The sequence below is a fragment of the Mustela putorius genome, unplaced genomic scaffold (assembly GCF_011764305.1).
Source record: "Mustela putorius furo isolate JIRA1106 unplaced genomic scaffold, ASM1176430v1.1 tig00003942_pilon_pilon_pilon, whole genome shotgun sequence".
Lineage (NCBI taxonomy): Eukaryota > Metazoa > Chordata > Mammalia > Carnivora > Mustelidae > Mustela > Mustela putorius.
This window is the reverse complement of record NW_025422087.1, coordinates 461,106-478,212: the sequence shown is the minus strand read 5'-3', so window position 1 is coordinate 478,212 and position 17,107 is coordinate 461,106. Positions and strand designations below refer to the sequence as shown.

Sequence of the window (17,107 nt, the reverse complement as noted above, 5' to 3'; positions counted from 1 at the left end):
GAAATGGAAGGAAAACTTCCAAACTCATTTTATGAGGCCAGCATCAACTTGATCCCAAAACCAGAAAACGATCCCATCAAAAAAGAGAACTACAGACCAATATCCTTGATGAACACAGATGCGAAAATTCTCACCAAAATACTAGTCAATAGGATTCAACAATACATTAAAAGGATTATTCACCACGACCAAGTGGGATTTATTCCAGGGCTGCAAGCTTGGTTCAAGATCTGCAAATCAATCAATGTGATACAACACATTAATAAATGAAAGAACAAGAACCATATGATACTCTCAATAGATGCTGAAAAAGCATTTGACAAAGTACAGCATCCCTTCCTGATCAAAACTCTTCAAAGTGTAGGGATAGAGGACACATACCTCAATATTATCAAAGCCACCTATGAAAAACCCACCACAAATATCATTCTCAATGGAGAAAAACTGAAAGCTTTTCCGCTAAGGTCAGGAACACGGCAGGGATGCCCATTATCACCACTGCTATTCAACATAGTACTAGAGGTCCTAGTCTCAGCAATCAGACAACAAAAGGAAATTAAAGGCATCCAAATTGACAAGGAAGAAGTCAAACTATCACTCTTCGCAGATGATATGATACTATATGTCGAAAACCCAAAAGACTCCACTTCAAAACTGCTAGAACTTATACAGGAATTCAGTAAAGTGTCAGGATATAAAATCAATGCACAGAAATCAGTTGCATTTCTCTACACCAACAACAAGACAGAAGAAACAGAAATTAAGAAGTCAATCCCATTTACAATTGCACCCAAAACTATAAGATACCTAGGAATAAACCTAACCAAAGAGGCTAAGAATCTATATTCAGAAAGCTATAAAGTACTCATGAAAGAAATTGAGGAAGACACAAAGAAATGGAAAAATGTTCCATGCTCCTGGATTGGAAGAACAAATATTGTGAAATTGTCTATGCTACCTAAAGCAATCTACATATTTAATGCAATTCCTATCAAAGTACCATCCATCTTTTTCAAAGAAATGGAACAAATAATTCTAAAATTTATATGGAACCAGAAAAGACTTTGAATAGCCAAAGGAATATTGAAAAAGAAAGCCAAAGTTGGTGGCATCACAATTCTGGACTTCAGGTTCTATTACAAACCTGTCATCATCAAGACAGCATGAGACTGGCACAAAAACAGACACATAGATCAATGGAACAGAATAGCAAGGCCAGAAATAGACCCTCAAAGATATGGTCAACTATTCTTCGACAAAGCAGGAAGGAATGTCCAATGGAAAAAAGACCACCTCTTCAATAAATGGTGTTGGAAAAATTGGACAGCCAAATGCAGAAAAATGAAATTGGACCATTTCCTTACACCACACACAAAATTAGACTCAAAATGGATGAAGGACCTCAATGTGAGAAAGGAATCCATCAAAATCCTTGAGTAGAACACAGGCAGCAACCTCTTCGACCTCAACCGCAGCAACATCTCCCGAGGAACATCGCCAAAGGCAAGGGAAGCAAGGGCAAAAATGAACTATTGGGATTTTATCAAGATCAAAAGCTTTTGCACAGCAAAGGAAACAATTAACAAAACCAAAAGACAACTGACAGAATGGGAGAAGATATTCGCAAACGACATAGCAGATAAAGGACTAGTGTCCAGAATCTATAAAGAACTTAGCAAACTCAACACCCAAAGAACAAATAATCTAATCAAGAAATGGGCAGAAGACATGAACAGACATTTCTGCAAAGAAGACATCCAGATGGCCAACAGACACATGGAAAAGTGCTCCATATCACTCGGCATTAGGGAAATACAAATCAAAACCACAATGAGATATCACCTCATACCAGTCAGAATGGTTAAAATTAACAAGTCAGGAAATGACAGATGCTGGTGAGGATGCAGAGAAAGGGGAACCCTCCTACACTGTTGGTGGGAATGCAAGCTGGTGCAACCTCTCTGGAAAACAGCATGGAGGTTCCTCAAAATGTTGAAAATAGAACTACCCTATGACCCAGCAATTGCACTACTGGGTATTTACCCTAAAGATACAAACGTAGTGATCCAAAGGGGCACGTGCACCCAAATGTTTATAGCAGCAATGTCTACAATAGCCAAACTATGGAAAGAACCTAGATGTCCATCAACAGATGAATGGATAAAGAAGAGGTGGTCTATATACACAATGGAATACTATGCAGCCATCAAAAGAAATGAAATCTTGCCATTTGCGATGACATGGATGGAACTAGAGGGTATCACGCTTAGCAAAATAAGTCAATCAGAGAAAGAGAACTATCATGTGATCTCCCTGATATGAGGAAGTGGAGATGCAGCATGGGGGGTTAAAGGGGTAGGAGAAGAATCAATGAAACAAGATGGGATTGGGAGGGAGACAAACCATAAGTGGCTCTTAATCTCACAAAACAAACTGAGGGTTGCTGGGGTGAGGGGGGTTGGGAGAGGGGGGTGGGGTTATGGACATTGGGGAAGGTATGTGCTATGGTGAGTGCTGTGAAGTATGTAAACCTGGAAATTCACAGACCTGTACTCCTGGGGATAAAAATACATTATACGTTTATTTAAAAAAAAAAAAAAAGATGGGGCCACTGAAACCACACCGCAAAATGGTGCCTGCCCTCCCGAAGGAAACTCGGCCTGTCCCAGTTGCTCAAACCCTACAGATTAGGAGAAAATTGCAAAAAAACAAACAAACAAACAAAAAGAAACAAAGAAAGAAAAAGAAAAATGTACAAACAACATGAACAAATTATTTCCCAGAAAAAGAAAATATGTATTACCAGCATGCTCTAAAACAGATGCTCAAGGGTGATAGATTAATGAATTAAAAAAGAAAAAACATTATCATATCGAGACAATAAAAAAATTAGTAAAAATCTTTAAAATAAAATTCTAGAAAAATAGAATTCTTAGCAAAACTTCAGAAATTTGGTAAAGCATACAAAAAGCAACTATCCACACTTAACTATAATATGTTAAAGCATTTCCATGTTTGAATCAAGAAGAGACTAAGTTCTATCACCAAATTTATTTGCAACTGCTCAGGAGTTTCTAGGTAATGCCGTAAGACTTGGATAAAAAGAAATTACATGATTACTGAAAAGTAAACACCAAAAATGAACCAACTTTTAAAGAAAAATTTTATTACCCAAAAAGTCCTATCTGCTTGACTTAAAAATCATAAAAATGTATAAGAGAGATGTAAGGTGGCTGGATTTAAGATTAATAAACAAAAATAAATATAGATGTATCTTAATTAAACATTCACCCCATACTAGACAGCTGGCTATTGCTAATAAAGCTGCTATAAACATTTGCATAAAGGTTGTTTGTCAATGTGAACATAGGTTTTCATCTCTCTGGGATAGTACAATTATTGGGTTGTCTAATATTTGCATGTTTAATTTTATACAAAACCACCAAAATGTTTTCTCAAATGGCTATATCATTTTATATTTTACCCATTGTGTTCAAATGATCCAGTTTCTCCACATCCTTACCTACATTTGGTGTTGGAACTATTTTTAATTTTGGCCATTCTGATAGGTGTGTATTAACATTTCCCTTTTATTTAAATTTGCACTTCCCTAATGGCTAACGATGTCAAAACTATCTTCTTGTGCTTATTTTATTATCCTGTCCTAGGAAATGTCTCTTTTTGCCCATTTTCTAATTGACTTGTTTGGTTTAGCTTTTTTGTTGTTGTTTTCTGTAGAGTTTTAAGAGTTCTTTATATATTCTATATATGAGGCCTTTGTCAGGTATGTGGTTTGCAAATATTTTCTCCCTGTTTTCAGCTTGTCTTTTCATCCTCTTCAAAAGCAAAAACTTTTCATTTTAACGAGGTCCAATTGATCAGTTTTTCCTTTTCTGGGTCATATTTTTAGGATTGATTCTAAAAAATCTTGGCCTAATCTAAATTCTGACGATTTTTTTCCCATATTTTTTCCTACAAGTTTTATAGTTTTACATTTTACATTTAAGTTATAATAAATCATTAGTTAACTTTTGTATAAAGTATGAAAGTTAGGTCAAGAGTTCTTTAATTTGTTTTTTCCTATGAACATACAATTGCTCCAGCACTGTTTGTTGAAAAGATCATCTTTTCCTCCAATGAATTGCTTTTGCTCCTTTGACAAAATCATTTGGGGATATTGGTGTAGATCTGTTTCGGGTTTTTCTAGTCTGCTGCATTAAGCTGTGTGTCTTTCCTCTTACCAAAACTACACATTCTTGGTAACAGTCATAGAATGACTTGAAATCAGGTAGACTTATTCCTTTCATTTTATGCTGCTTTTTCTAAGTATTTTTTTCTAGCTATTATAGTTTCTTTGCATTTCTATACATATTTTAGGATAAGCTCATCTATCCCTACAAAAGATCTTGCTGGTATTTTCATAGGAGTCACATTAAACCTGAATTTCAATTCAGGAAGATTTAACATTCTTACTATGTTGAGTCTTCCAATCCATGAACTCTGTTTATCTCTCCATTTATCTAAATCTTCTTTAATTTCCTTAATCAACATTGTAATGAAATTTTCAGCATACAGATCCTGTCTTGTTAGATTTACACTTAATTCATATTTTTTAAAAGACTTATTTATTTATTTTAGAAAGAGAGAAAGGGCAGGGGCAGAGGGAGAGAGAGTCACCAAGTGCAAACCCAATGCAGGGCTCCATCTCACAGCCCTGAGATCATGACCCGAGTCAAAACCAAGAGTCAGATGCTTAACCAACTGTACCACCCAGGTGCCCCCTAATTCATATTTACAGCATTTATAAATGACACTGTATTTTTTTTTTTTTTTTAGATTTTATGCACACAATGAGCAGGAGTAGGGGAAGGCACAGAGGGAGAAGGAGAAGCAGACTTTCTTCTGAGTAAGGAGTCAGGCGTGGTGCTCAGTCCTAAGATCCTGGGATCACCACCTGAGCTGAAAGCAGATGCTTAAGCGACTGAGCCTCCCAGGTGCCCCGATACTGTATTTTTAACGTTTATTGGTACTATACAGAAATAAAAGTGGTTTTGTATGTTTATCTGGCATCCTACATCCTTGCCCAAAACACATTATTTCATTTTATTTTAGATTCCTTGGGAATCTAGGTAGACAACTTTTTCTATGTAGATGACTATGTCAAAACCAAACAGAGACAGACTTAACACTTCCCTTCCAATCTGTGTACTTTGTTTTCCTCTTATTGTACTTTCTGCCTCTTCCAGTGCTATGTGAACAAGAATAGGGAGAGCTGAGATTGCCTATTTCCTGTCTCGGGGAATGCATTTAGTCTTTACCACCTATATTTCACCACATATATTTTAATATTAGTTCTAAGATTTTTTGTAGATGTTCTTTACCAAGTTGAGAATGTTCCCCTCTATTTCTACATTTCTCTAAGCTTTTTTCATGAATCGACACTGAATTTTGTCAAATGCTTTTCCTATATTTATTGATATTATCATTTTTCTTCTTTAGCCTAAAATGGTGGATTACATGGATTGATTTTCAATTATTAAACAAGCCTTGAATACATGGAATAAACTTTTGTAATTCTTTTCATATATTGCTGAATTCTTCTTACAAATACTTTTAAAGAAGTTGGATGTCTGTACTCATGAGGGATATTAGACTCTTTTTTGTTTTTTGTTTTTTCATTGTTTCTGTCTAGCTTGGGTGATCAGAGTAATAATAACAGCTTCATAAAATGAGTCGGAAATGTTCCCTCCTCTTCTTTTTTCTGGAGGACACTGTGTATAATTGATGTTAATTTTTCTTTGTATGTTTGTTAGAAATCTCCAGGGAAACCCCCTGGGCCTTGAGATTTCTTCTGGGAGAGTTTTTAAATTGTAAATTCAATTTTCTTAGTAGTTATTGGGCTATTCATTTTACCTTTTAAGGGTTTTTAAGTTTTTCTGTTATATTTGTCATGGATTTCCAGCTTTATTCCACCATGGTTGGAGAACACACTCTCCATGGTTTCAATTCTTTTAATTTTGTGAGGCTTATTTCATGATACAGCTATCTATCTTGGTGTAGGTTCTTTGAGCACTGAAAAGAATGTGGGTCTTTCTTTTGTTGGGTATTGTTGAATGTTGTATAAATAAATATCAAACAGATCTGTTGATTAACAGCCTGTAGTTCTGTATCTTTGAGAATTTTTGATCTAGTTGTTCTGTCAATTAATGAAAGTGGATTGCTGAAGTCTCCAACCATAAATGTGGATTTATATATTTATCTTTTAAGTTCTATCACTTTCAGCTTCACATATTTGCTGTTCTGTTTTTTGATGTATACATACATTAGCATTCTTATATCATATTGTTGGATTGACTCTCTTATCTTTATATAATTATAAAAAATGTTCCTTTTTGTCTCTAGCAACTTCATTTGCTCTAGTATTTACTTGATCTAATATTAACATAGGCACTCCTGATTTCTTTTACTTAATCTTTACATGATATATCTTTTTCCATCTTTTTACTTTTTTAAAAAAAATTTTATTTGAGAGAGAGCAAGCATAAGTGGGGTTGGGGTGGCAGAGGGAGAAGGAGAAGCACACTCCCAATTGAGCAGGAAGCCCCACATGGGGCTGGATCATAGATCCTGGGATCAGGACTTGAGCGGAAGGCTGATGCTTAACCAACTGAGCCACCCAAGCACCCCCATTTTTCTACTTTTAACCTGCCTATACCATTATAATTAAAACAAGTTTTGAATAGACAGCATATAGTTGGATCATGTTTTTAATCTACTAGATATTACTTTAATCTAATAGTTAATGGCATATTAATATCATTTACATTTAATAGAATTATTGATTTTTGTTTGTCCTCTTGGTTTTGCTTTTTGCTTTTTCTTGCTTTCCTTTGGGTTACTTGAACATTTTTTAGGATTCCATTTTGGTTTGTTAATAGTGTGTTTTAGTATCTCCCTTCGTATAACAATTGTAGTGGTTGCTCCAGGCATTACATTATTTATAAGCAACTTCGCACAGTTCATTTGTATCACCATTTTACAAATTTAAATGTAGAAGCCTGGTTTCCTTTTATGTTTCTTTACTCTCCCCTGTTATACATTTTAAATATTTTCTTGCACACATTTAGAACTATATTAGATAATTTTAAGATTTTTGCTTCAGCTACCAAACATAATTTAGGAAACTCAAGAGAAAAAAAGAAAATATATTGTATTTAGCCTTATGTTTATCATGGTCCTTCTTCCTTTCTCCTTATGTTCCTTTTTTATGGTTTCCTTTCTGTTTCAAGACCTTCCTTTAGCCATTCTTGTACAATGAGTCCTGTGACAATAATTCTATTTTTTTTTTCCTTCAATTGGGAATGTTTTAATTCTCTCTTTATTCTTTAAAAATATTTTTCTGGGTCTATGATTCTGGACTGACAGTTCTTCCTTATCAGCATTTTTTAAATGTTATGCCATTTTTTTCTGTCCTCCCTGGATTTTAACGAGAAATCTGGTGTTATAGAAAGGATCTTTCCCCTCTAGATAGGGGACTTTTTCTCTTACTGCTTTAAAATATTTTCTTCTTTGTTTTCAGAAGTTTTACTATTATGTGTCTTGGTATGGGCTTTTTGGGTCTATCCTTTTTGGCTTGCCCAGCTTCTGAAATTTGTAGTTTATGTCTTTTGGCAAATTTGTGAAGTTTTAGTCACTGTTTCTTCCAGTAGTTTCTCAGGTGCACCCTTTCTTCTCCTTCCAGCATCTCATGTCATTAATGTTAGCTCTTTGGTTATATTCCCACAGGTATCTGAAGCTCTACTCATTTCTTTTTTAGCCTATTATCTCTGCTGTTCAAGTTGGAAGTTGCTACTGTTTTATCTTTCAGTTCATGGATTCTTTCCTCTGTCCCTTCTATTCTGTTGTTGAGCTCATCCCTTAAGAGTTTTTGATGCCTTAAGTACTTATTGTACTTTTAAGTTCTGAAGTTTCCATTTGGGTCATCTTTAAGTCTTCTATTGCTTTGCTCAGATTTTATTTCTTTGTTGAGACTTTTTATACTTTCATTTGTTTCAAGCATGTTTGTAGTTGCACACTGAAACTTTTTTCCTTATGGATCCTTTAAAATCTCTCTCAGATAATTCTAGCATCTTATTATATTTGTGTTAGCATTAGTTGATTGTCTTTTTTTTTAAAAGACTTTATTTATTTATTTGACAGAGAAAGAGAGAGAGATCACAAGTAGGCAGAGAGGCAGGTGGGGGGTGGGGAAGCAGGCTCCCCACTGAGCAGAGAGCCCGACGTGGGGCTTGATCCCAGGACCCTGAGATCATGACCTGAGCCGAAGGCAGAGGCTTAAACCACTGAGCCACCCAGGCACCCCGATTTTCTTTTCTCATTGAGTTTGAGATCCTCCTGGTTTTTAGCATAATGAATGACTCTTTATTGAAATCTGGACATCTGGGGTATTATAAGATCTGGATATCATTACACTTTCTGTTAGGTGGCTTCCTTTGACACTACTCTGACAGGGAACAGGAGTATTGCCTCATTATAGCAAGATGGGGGACAGAAAGGCAAGTTGCACACCTGGCCTCTGTTGACAGCCATATGGAGGGGCTCCTTATTATAGCTGGGCAGGAGTGGGAGTTCTGGCTCCCCTGTAGACCTCCATCATTACCTCCCTGGACTGAAGCGGTTGCAGCACCTTATTACTGCTGTCCATGTAGTCTTCACTGACTCAGTGAAAAGAAAGGAGGGCCTTATCACCATCCTTATTACAAAATGAAAGTCTTGGCTTCCTACTTGGTTTCTCTGACACCATATTTTTTGGGGAGTTGGAAGCCTCATTAAAGCTGGGTAAAGATGAGGGACGCCTGGGTGGCTCAGTTGGTTAAGCAGCTGCCTTCGGCTCAGGTCATGATCCCAGTGTCCTGGGATCAAGTCCCACGTCGGGCTCCTTGCTCGGCAGGGAGCCTGTTTCTCCCTCTGCCTCTGCCTGCCTCTCTGTCTGCCTGTGCTCACTCACTCTCTCTCCCTCTATCCCTGACAAATAAATAAATAAATAAATAAATAAATAAATAGCTGGGTAAAGATGAAATTCTAGGCTCCACACTCAATCTTTGCTGGCACAGGTGAGAGTGGGGCCAAATTTTTACTCTGGTGTTTGACTGGGGAAGAGTGGTCATTGTCTCAAACTTTCTATCTTGCTGACTGCCCCTTTGCTGGTCCTTTGACTACAGAAAGGAGGCTTTTGTTTGGGCATTTTTTCTTTTTTTTTTTTTTTTTTTGTCTGTATCAATTGGTTTTTCTGGGTTTTGGGTTTCTTCAGTTCCAAGCCTTGTATATATGACAAAAGGTATATATGACTCACCACCTTGTTGTTCCCTGGGTTCCAAGGCCCCACAATCTACCTTCTTCTATCACTCTTTCAATATCTTCTCATATTTGTTTTCTATATAATGCCCAAAGTCTTTAGTGGTACTTAGCACGGAAAAAAAAAGAAAGTATGTCTACTTCATTTCCCCTGAAACAGAAGTCTACAATTGCATTTTTTAAAAAATCAAGAGGGTACTACCAAACTATTACAACAGTTAGTACTGGGGATAAAAGTGGGATTTGGAAGGTGGAGATGAGGTTTAATAGACAAAGCTCCTGTATTATTTATATTATTTTTACAAAAATGATATATTACTTTAATAAATTCTAAATTTTTTTTTCATGTTCGATCAAATTAAAGTAGCAAACATGTAAATAATCAAATGTAAATTTAAAGACTTCTTATTGAAGCAAAGTGACAAAGCAGACTCAATTATCTTAAAGATCATCTTTTTTCCATGAATAAGAAGTTAATTAGAAAACGATCTCCTTCCATTCATTATCCCAACTTACTCTGAAATTCAAATAATAATTTAAAAAGCAGTGGTATATGCACTCAGAGCTCATTTATACCCCTTTAATCTAGTTATGATATTTATTATGACAGTACTTTTACCATTGAAGAGCAAAAATATCCTCAAAACAATATGCATCAAGGCATGTTATCCTTTATATGATCTGTGTTTTATAGGACATTCTTTCTTGCACTAGTACCATACCACCTAGTTCCTACGTATTCTTTTTAAAGTACCCTGTAAATAACTAATGAGGATGAATCATATCCACACAACAGCAGTGAGATACTTTTCTTCATGAACCAAAAACAAACAAACAAACAAAACTGGCACCTGCCAAAACTTGACATTGTGAGTTTAAGCACAAATTAGGATTTCAAAGGTATCCTTACCTGTCGTATTTTTAGATTTGTCTCCCCATCCAGATTAGATGTTGCTACATAACATGTTACTTGAGGTTCACTAAGGAAAATAAAGCAAATAACACTGAGTCACCGTCTCTCCAAAAATCAAATTCCCAATAGAAGTAACAGTGAAACGGGACCTGCATCAAGAGCTGAAAGGGCTGTTCAAAACGGAAAGAACTCCAATTACTGTCTCAGGAAAAATTAGCTGTCCGACACTACCAGCCTAAAATTCACTATGTAGTAGAAAACTTTCTACCCTCACAAAGCTGCGTGATTACTCTTTAATCCCAAAAAGAGAAATGGCCAAGGGTGAACAGAAGAGGTTATATAGCTCAGAACAAACCAGTGTCACAACTAAAGTCAAACCTAAAATTCTGTTATTTTCTAAGATGGGTCCATTGGAGTTCCCTATGGCTCAAGCTCTATGGCCACCTTCTTTCTTCTTTTTTTAAAGATTTTATTTATGCATTTATTTATTTGAGAAAGAATGAGTGAGTGAGAGAGAGAGAGAGAGAAAGAGAACCAGCTATATGGGGAAGGACAGCAGGAGAGGGAGAAGCAGACTCTCCAGTGAACAAGGAGCCTAGTGTGGAGCTTGATCCCAGGACTCTGCGATCCCAGGACTCTTGATCCCAGGGACTCTCGCAGGACTCATGGCCTGAGCCGAAGACAGACACTTAAAGGACTGGGCCACCCAGGCGCCCCTCAGTGGCCTTCATAATGAGAATAAAATCTTTAGGATAACTCTGGGCAGAGCAGGGGCTCCCAGACAAACACTATACTTTGGCTTCTTTATTTTTTTTAAGGTTTTATTATTTATTCATGAGAGACAGAGAGAGAGCAAGAACAAGAGAGAGAGAGAGAGAGAGAGAGAGAGAGAGAGGAAGAGGCAGAGGGAGAAGCAGACTCCCCACCAAGCAGGGAGCCTGATGCAGGGCTCGATCCCAGGACCTGAGATCATGACGTGACCCACCCAGGTGCCTGGGGCTTCTGTATTTCTATCTAACCTCACCAGTTAAGAAATCAAGACACTGAATTAAAGAACATTGGCTTTGTCAGATTTTATTCCATGTAAAATGCAATTTACTCATGAAAATTAATTGTCTGGGGAGGAAAATGCCACAAAGAATAACAAAAATTGTCATTAAAGTTTACTTAGTCTTAAATTCAGTCTTACTCTTTGGACTGTATCTCATTTACTGAATATCAAGTTTAAAGTAAAGCAATCTGTATCGATTCTGCCAGCCAAGACCATATACCCACAAAATAAAAATATATCTTTACTAAAGATGCCAGTGACAAAACAAAGTAAGAACTTCCAAAATCTTTTTCTATTATGCCTGATTTCTATGAGTTTATTCTTTTCTATTGTAGCTAACTTTTTAGGCTAGATTCTTAGCTCATTTTTTTGGCATTTCTTCTTTTTTTAATGAATGCATTTAAAATTAAAAATGTCTGTCAACTTAGCTGTATCATAGGAGGTTTGATGCATTCTCATAACTACTAAAATCTAAGTATTTTCCAATTTCCATTAGGATTGCCTCCTTGGCCAATGAGTTGTTTAGGGGCATGTTTTATTTCTAACATACAAGGTTCCTAGTTATCTTTTTATTACTGATTTCAGACATAATAGCATTATGGTCAGAACAAGTGGCCTGTGGAATACCAGTCTCTCAGAATCTGTTGATTCTTTCTTATGTCCTAACAATTTTGACAAGTGTTCCTATTTGTGAAGAATTGTAAAGAATATGTATACATCACTTTTTGATACATGATATACCAAAAATCTCTATACATGCCATTATTTCAAGGTTGTCGCTATGTTTTTCAAATCTCCTACCACCATAATGACTTTTTTTTTCCAAACAGTATTTATTTTTTATGTCTTCATGTCAAAAAGCATGTTTCTTTGTTTTTTTTAATATAATTTTTTATTTTTTATAAACATATATTTTTATCCCCAGGGGTACAGGTCTGTGAATCACCAGGTTTACACACTCACAGCACTCACCAAAACACATACCCTCCCCAATGTCCATAATACCACCCCCTTCTCCCAAAACCCCTCCCCCCAGCAAACCTCAGTTTGTTTTGTGAGATTAAGAGTCACTTATGGTTTGTCTCCCTCCCAATCCCATCTTCTTTCATTTATTCTTCTCGTACCCACTTAAGCCCCCATGTTGCATCACCACTTCCTCATATCAGGGAGATCATATGATAGTTGTCTTTCTCCGCTTGACTTATTTCGCTAAGCATGATACGCTCTAGTTCCATCCATGTTGTCGCAAATGGCAAGATTTCATTTCTTTTGATGGCTGCATACTATTCCATTGTGTATATATACCACATCTTCTTGATCCATTCATCTGTTGATGGACATCTAGGTTCTTTCCATAGTTTGGCTATTGTGGACATTGCTGCTATAAACATTCGAGTACACGTGCCCCTTTGGATCACTACGTTTGTATCTTTAGGGTAAATACCCAATAGTGCAATTGCTGGGTCATAGGGCAGTTCTATTTTCAACATTTTGAGGAACCTCCATGCTGTTTTCCAGAGAGGTTGCACAAGCTTGCATTCCCACCAACACTGTAGGAGGGTTCCCCTTTCTCCGCATCCTCGCCAGCATCTGTCATTTCCTGACTTGTTGATTTTAGCCATTCTGACTGGTGTGAGGTGATATCGCATCGTGGTTTTGATTTGTATTTCCCTGATGCCGAGTGATATGGAGCACTTTTTCATGTGTCTGTTGGCCATCTGGATGTCTTCTTTGCAGAAATGTCTGTTCATGTCCTCTGCCCATTTCTTAATTGGGTTATTTGTTCTTTGGGTGTTGAGTTTGCTAAGTTCTTTATAGATTCTGGACACTGTCCTTTATCTGATATGTCGTTTGCAAATATCTTCTCCCATTCTGTCAGTTGTCTTTTGATTTTGTTAACTGTTTCCTTTGCTCTGCAAAAGCTTTTGATCTTGATGAGATCCCAATAGTTCATTTTTGCCCTTGCTTCCCTTGCCTTTGCGTTGTTCCTAGGAAGATGTTGCTGCGGCTGAGGTCGAAGAGGTTGCTGCCTGTGTTCTCCTCAAGGATTTTGATGGATTCCTTTCGCACATTGATGTCCTTCATCCATTTTGAGTCTATTTTTGAGTGTGGTGTAAGGAAATGGTCCAATTTCATTTTTCTGCATGTGGCTGTCCAATTTTCCCAGCACCATTTATTGAAGAGGCTGTCTTTTTTCCATTGGACATTCTTTCCTGCTTTGTTGAAGATTAGTTGACCATAGAGTTGAGGGTCTATTTCTGGGCTCTCTATTCTGTTCCATTGATCTATGTGTCTGTTTTTGTGCCAGTACCATGCTGTCTTGATGATGACAGCTTTGTAATAGAGCTTGAAGTCCGGATTGTGATGCCACCAACGTTGGCTTTCTTTTTCAATATCCCTTTAGCTATTCGAGGTCTTTTCTGGTTCCATATAAATTTTAGAATTATTTTTTCCATTTCTTTGAAAAAGATGGGTGGTACTTTGATAGGAATTGCATTAAATGTGTAGATGGCTTTAGGTAGCATAGACATTTTCACAATGTTTATTCTTCCAATCCAGGAGCATGGAACATTTTTCCATTTCTTTGTGTCTTCCTCAATTTCTTTCATGAGTACTTTATAGTTTTCTGAGTATAGATTCTGTGCCTCTTTGGTTAGGTTTATTCCTAGGTATCTTATGGTTTTGGGTGCAATTGTAAATGGGATTGACTCCTTAATTTCCCTTTCTTCTGTCTTGCTGTTGGTGTAGAGAAATGCAACTGATTTCTGTGCATTGATTTTATATCCTGACACTTTACTGAATTCCTGTATAAGTTCTAGCAGTTTTGGAGTGGAGTCTTTTGGGTTTTCCACATATAGTATCATATCATCTGCAAAGAGTGATAGTTTGACTTCTTCTTTGCCGATTTGGATGCCTTTAATTTCCTTTTGTTGTCTGATTGCTGAGGCTAGGACCTCTAGTACTATGTTGAATAGCAGTGGTGATAATGGGCATCCCTGCCGTGTTCCTGACCTTAGCGGAAAAGCTTTCAGTTTTTCTCCATTGAGAATGCTATTTGCGGTGGGTTTTTCATAGATGGCTTTGAGGATATTGAGGTATGTGCCCTCTATCCCTACACTTTGAAGAGTTTTGATCAGGAAGGGATGCTGTACTTTGTCAAATGCTTTTTCAGCATCTATTGAGAGTATCATATGGTTCTTGTTCTTTCTTTTATTGATGTGTTGTATCACATTGACTGATTTGCGGATGTTGAACCAACCTTGCAGCCTTGGAATAAATCCCACTTGGTTGTGGTGAATAATCTTTTTAATGTACTGTTGAATCCTATTGGCTAGTATTTTGTTGAGTATATTCGCATCTGTGTTCATCAAGGATATTGGTCTACAGCTCTCTTTTTTGGTGGGATCCTTGTCTGGTTTGGGGATCAAGGTGATGCTGGCCTCATAAAATGAGTTTGGAAGTTTTCCTTCCATTTCTATTTTTTGGAACAGTTTTAGGAGAATAGGAATTAGTTCTTCTTTAAATGTTTGGTAGAATTCCCCCGGGAAGCCGTCTGGCCCTGGGCTTTGTTTGTTTGGAGATTTTTAATGACTGTTTCAATCTCCTTACTGGTTATGGGTCTGTTCAGTCTTTCTATTTCTTCCTGGTTCAGTTGTGGTAGTTTATATGTTTCTATGAATGCATCCATTTCTTCCAGATTGTCAATTTATTGCCATAGAGTTGCTCATAGTATGTTCTTATAATAGTTTATATTTCTTTGGTGTTAGTTGTGATCTCTCCTCTTTCATTCATGATTTTATTTATTTGGGTCCTTTCTCTTTTCTTTTTGATAAGTCGGGCCAGGGGTTTATCAATTTTATTAATTCTTTCAAAGAACCAGCTCCTACTTTCGTTGATTTGTTCTATTGTTTTTTTGGTTTCTATTTCATTGATTTCTGCTCTGATCTTTATGATTTCTCTTCTCCTGCTAGGCTTAGGGTTTCTTTCTTGTTCTTTCTCCAGCTCCTTTAGGTGTAGGGTTAGGTTGTGTACCTGAGACCTTTCTTGTTTCTTGAGAAAGGCTTGTAGCGCTATATATTTTCCTCTCAGGGATGCCTTTGTTGTGTCCCACAGATTTTGAACCATTGTATTTTCATTATCATTTGTTTCCATGATTTTTTTCAATTCTTCTTTAATTTCCCGGTTGACCCATTCATTCTTCAGAAGGATGCTGTTTAGTCTCCATGTATTTGGGTTCTTTTCAAACTTCCTTTTGTGGTTGAGTTCTAGCTTTAGAGCATTGTGGTCTGAAAATATGCAGGGAATGATCCCAATCTTTTGATACCGGTTGAGTCCTGATTTAGGACCGAGGATGTGATCTATTCTGGAGAATGTTCCATGTGCACTAGAGAAGAATGTGTATTCTGTTGCTTTGGGATGAAATGTTCTGAATATATCTGTGATGTCCATCTGGTCCAGTGTGTCGTTTAAGGCCTTTATTTCCTTGCTGATCTTTTGCTTGGATGATCTGTCCATTTCAGTGAGGGGAGTGTTAAAGTCCCCTACTATTATTGTATTATTGTTGATGTGTTTCTTTGATTTTGTTATTAATTGGTTTATATAGTAGGCTGCTCCCACGTCGGGGGCATAGATATTTAAAATTGTTAAATCTTCTTGTTGGACAGACCCTTTGAGTATGATATAGTGTCCTTCCTCATGTCTTATTATAGTCTTTGGCTTAAAATCTAATTGATCTGATATAAGGATTGCCACTCCTGCTTTCTTCTGATGTCCATTAGCATGGTAAATTCCTTTCCACCCCCTCACTTTAAATCTGGAGGTGTCTTCGGGCTTAAAATGAGTTTCTTGGAGGCAACATATAGATGGGTTTTGTTTTTTTATCCATTCTGATACCCTGTGTCTTTTGACAGGGGCATTTAGCCCATTAACATTCAGGGTAACTATTGAGAGATATGAGTTTAGTGCCATTGTTTTGCCTGTATGGTGACTGTTGCTGTATATGGTCTCTGTTTCTTTCTGATCTACCACTTGTAGGCTCTCTCTTTGCTTAGAGGACCCCTTTCAAGATTTCCTGTAGAGCTGGTTTGGTGTTTGCAAATTCTTTCAGTTGTTGTTTGTCCTGAAAGCTTTTAATCTCTCCTTCTATTTTCAATGATAGCCTAGCTGGATATAGTATTCTGGACTGCATGTTTTTCTCATTTAGTGCTCTGAAAATATCATGCCAGCTCTTTCTGGCCTGCCAGGTCTCTGTGGATAAGTCAGCTGCCAATCTAATATTTTTACCATTGTATGTTACAGACTTCTTATCCCGGGCTGCTTTCAGGATTTTCTCTTTGTCACTGAGACTTGTATATTTTACTATTAGGTGACGGGGTGTGGGCCTATTCTTATTGATTTTGAGGGGCGTTCTCTGAACCTCCTGAATTTTGATGCTCGTTCCCTTTGCCATATTGGGGAAATTCTCCCCAATAATTCTCTCTAGTATACCTTCTGCTCCCCTCTCTCTTTCTTCTTCTTCTGGAATCCCAATTATTCTAATGTTGTTTCGTCTTATAGTGTCACTTATCTCCCGAATTCTCCCCTCGTGGTCCAGTAGCTGTTTGTCCCTCTTTTGCTCAGCTTCTTTATTCTCTGTCATTTGGTCTTCTATATCACTAATTCTTTCTTCTGCCTCATTTATCCTAGCAGTGAGAGCCTCCATTTTTGATTGCACCTCATTAATAGCTTTTTTGATTTCAACTTGGTTAGATTTTAGTTCTTTTATTTCTCCAGAAAGGGTTTTTATATCT

At 37.0% G+C, this 17,107-nt stretch overlaps 1 protein-coding gene across 5 annotated transcripts in view; it reads right to left on the bottom strand.

Annotated features, from left to right (window-relative positions):
• The window catches only part of LOC101678481 (phospholipid-transporting ATPase IB-like), a 231,800-nt gene that overhangs the window by 175,215 nt on the left and 39,478 nt on the right, over positions 1-17,107 (bottom strand). For all 5 annotated transcript variants that reach the window (XM_045069635.1, XM_045069633.1, XM_045069637.1 and 2 more), the window contains one exon: positions 10,265-10,334. In XM_045069635.1, the coding sequence (XP_044925570.1) occupies positions 10,265-10,334 (70 nt within the window). The remainder of the gene's footprint in view (positions 1-10,264; positions 10,335-17,107) is intronic.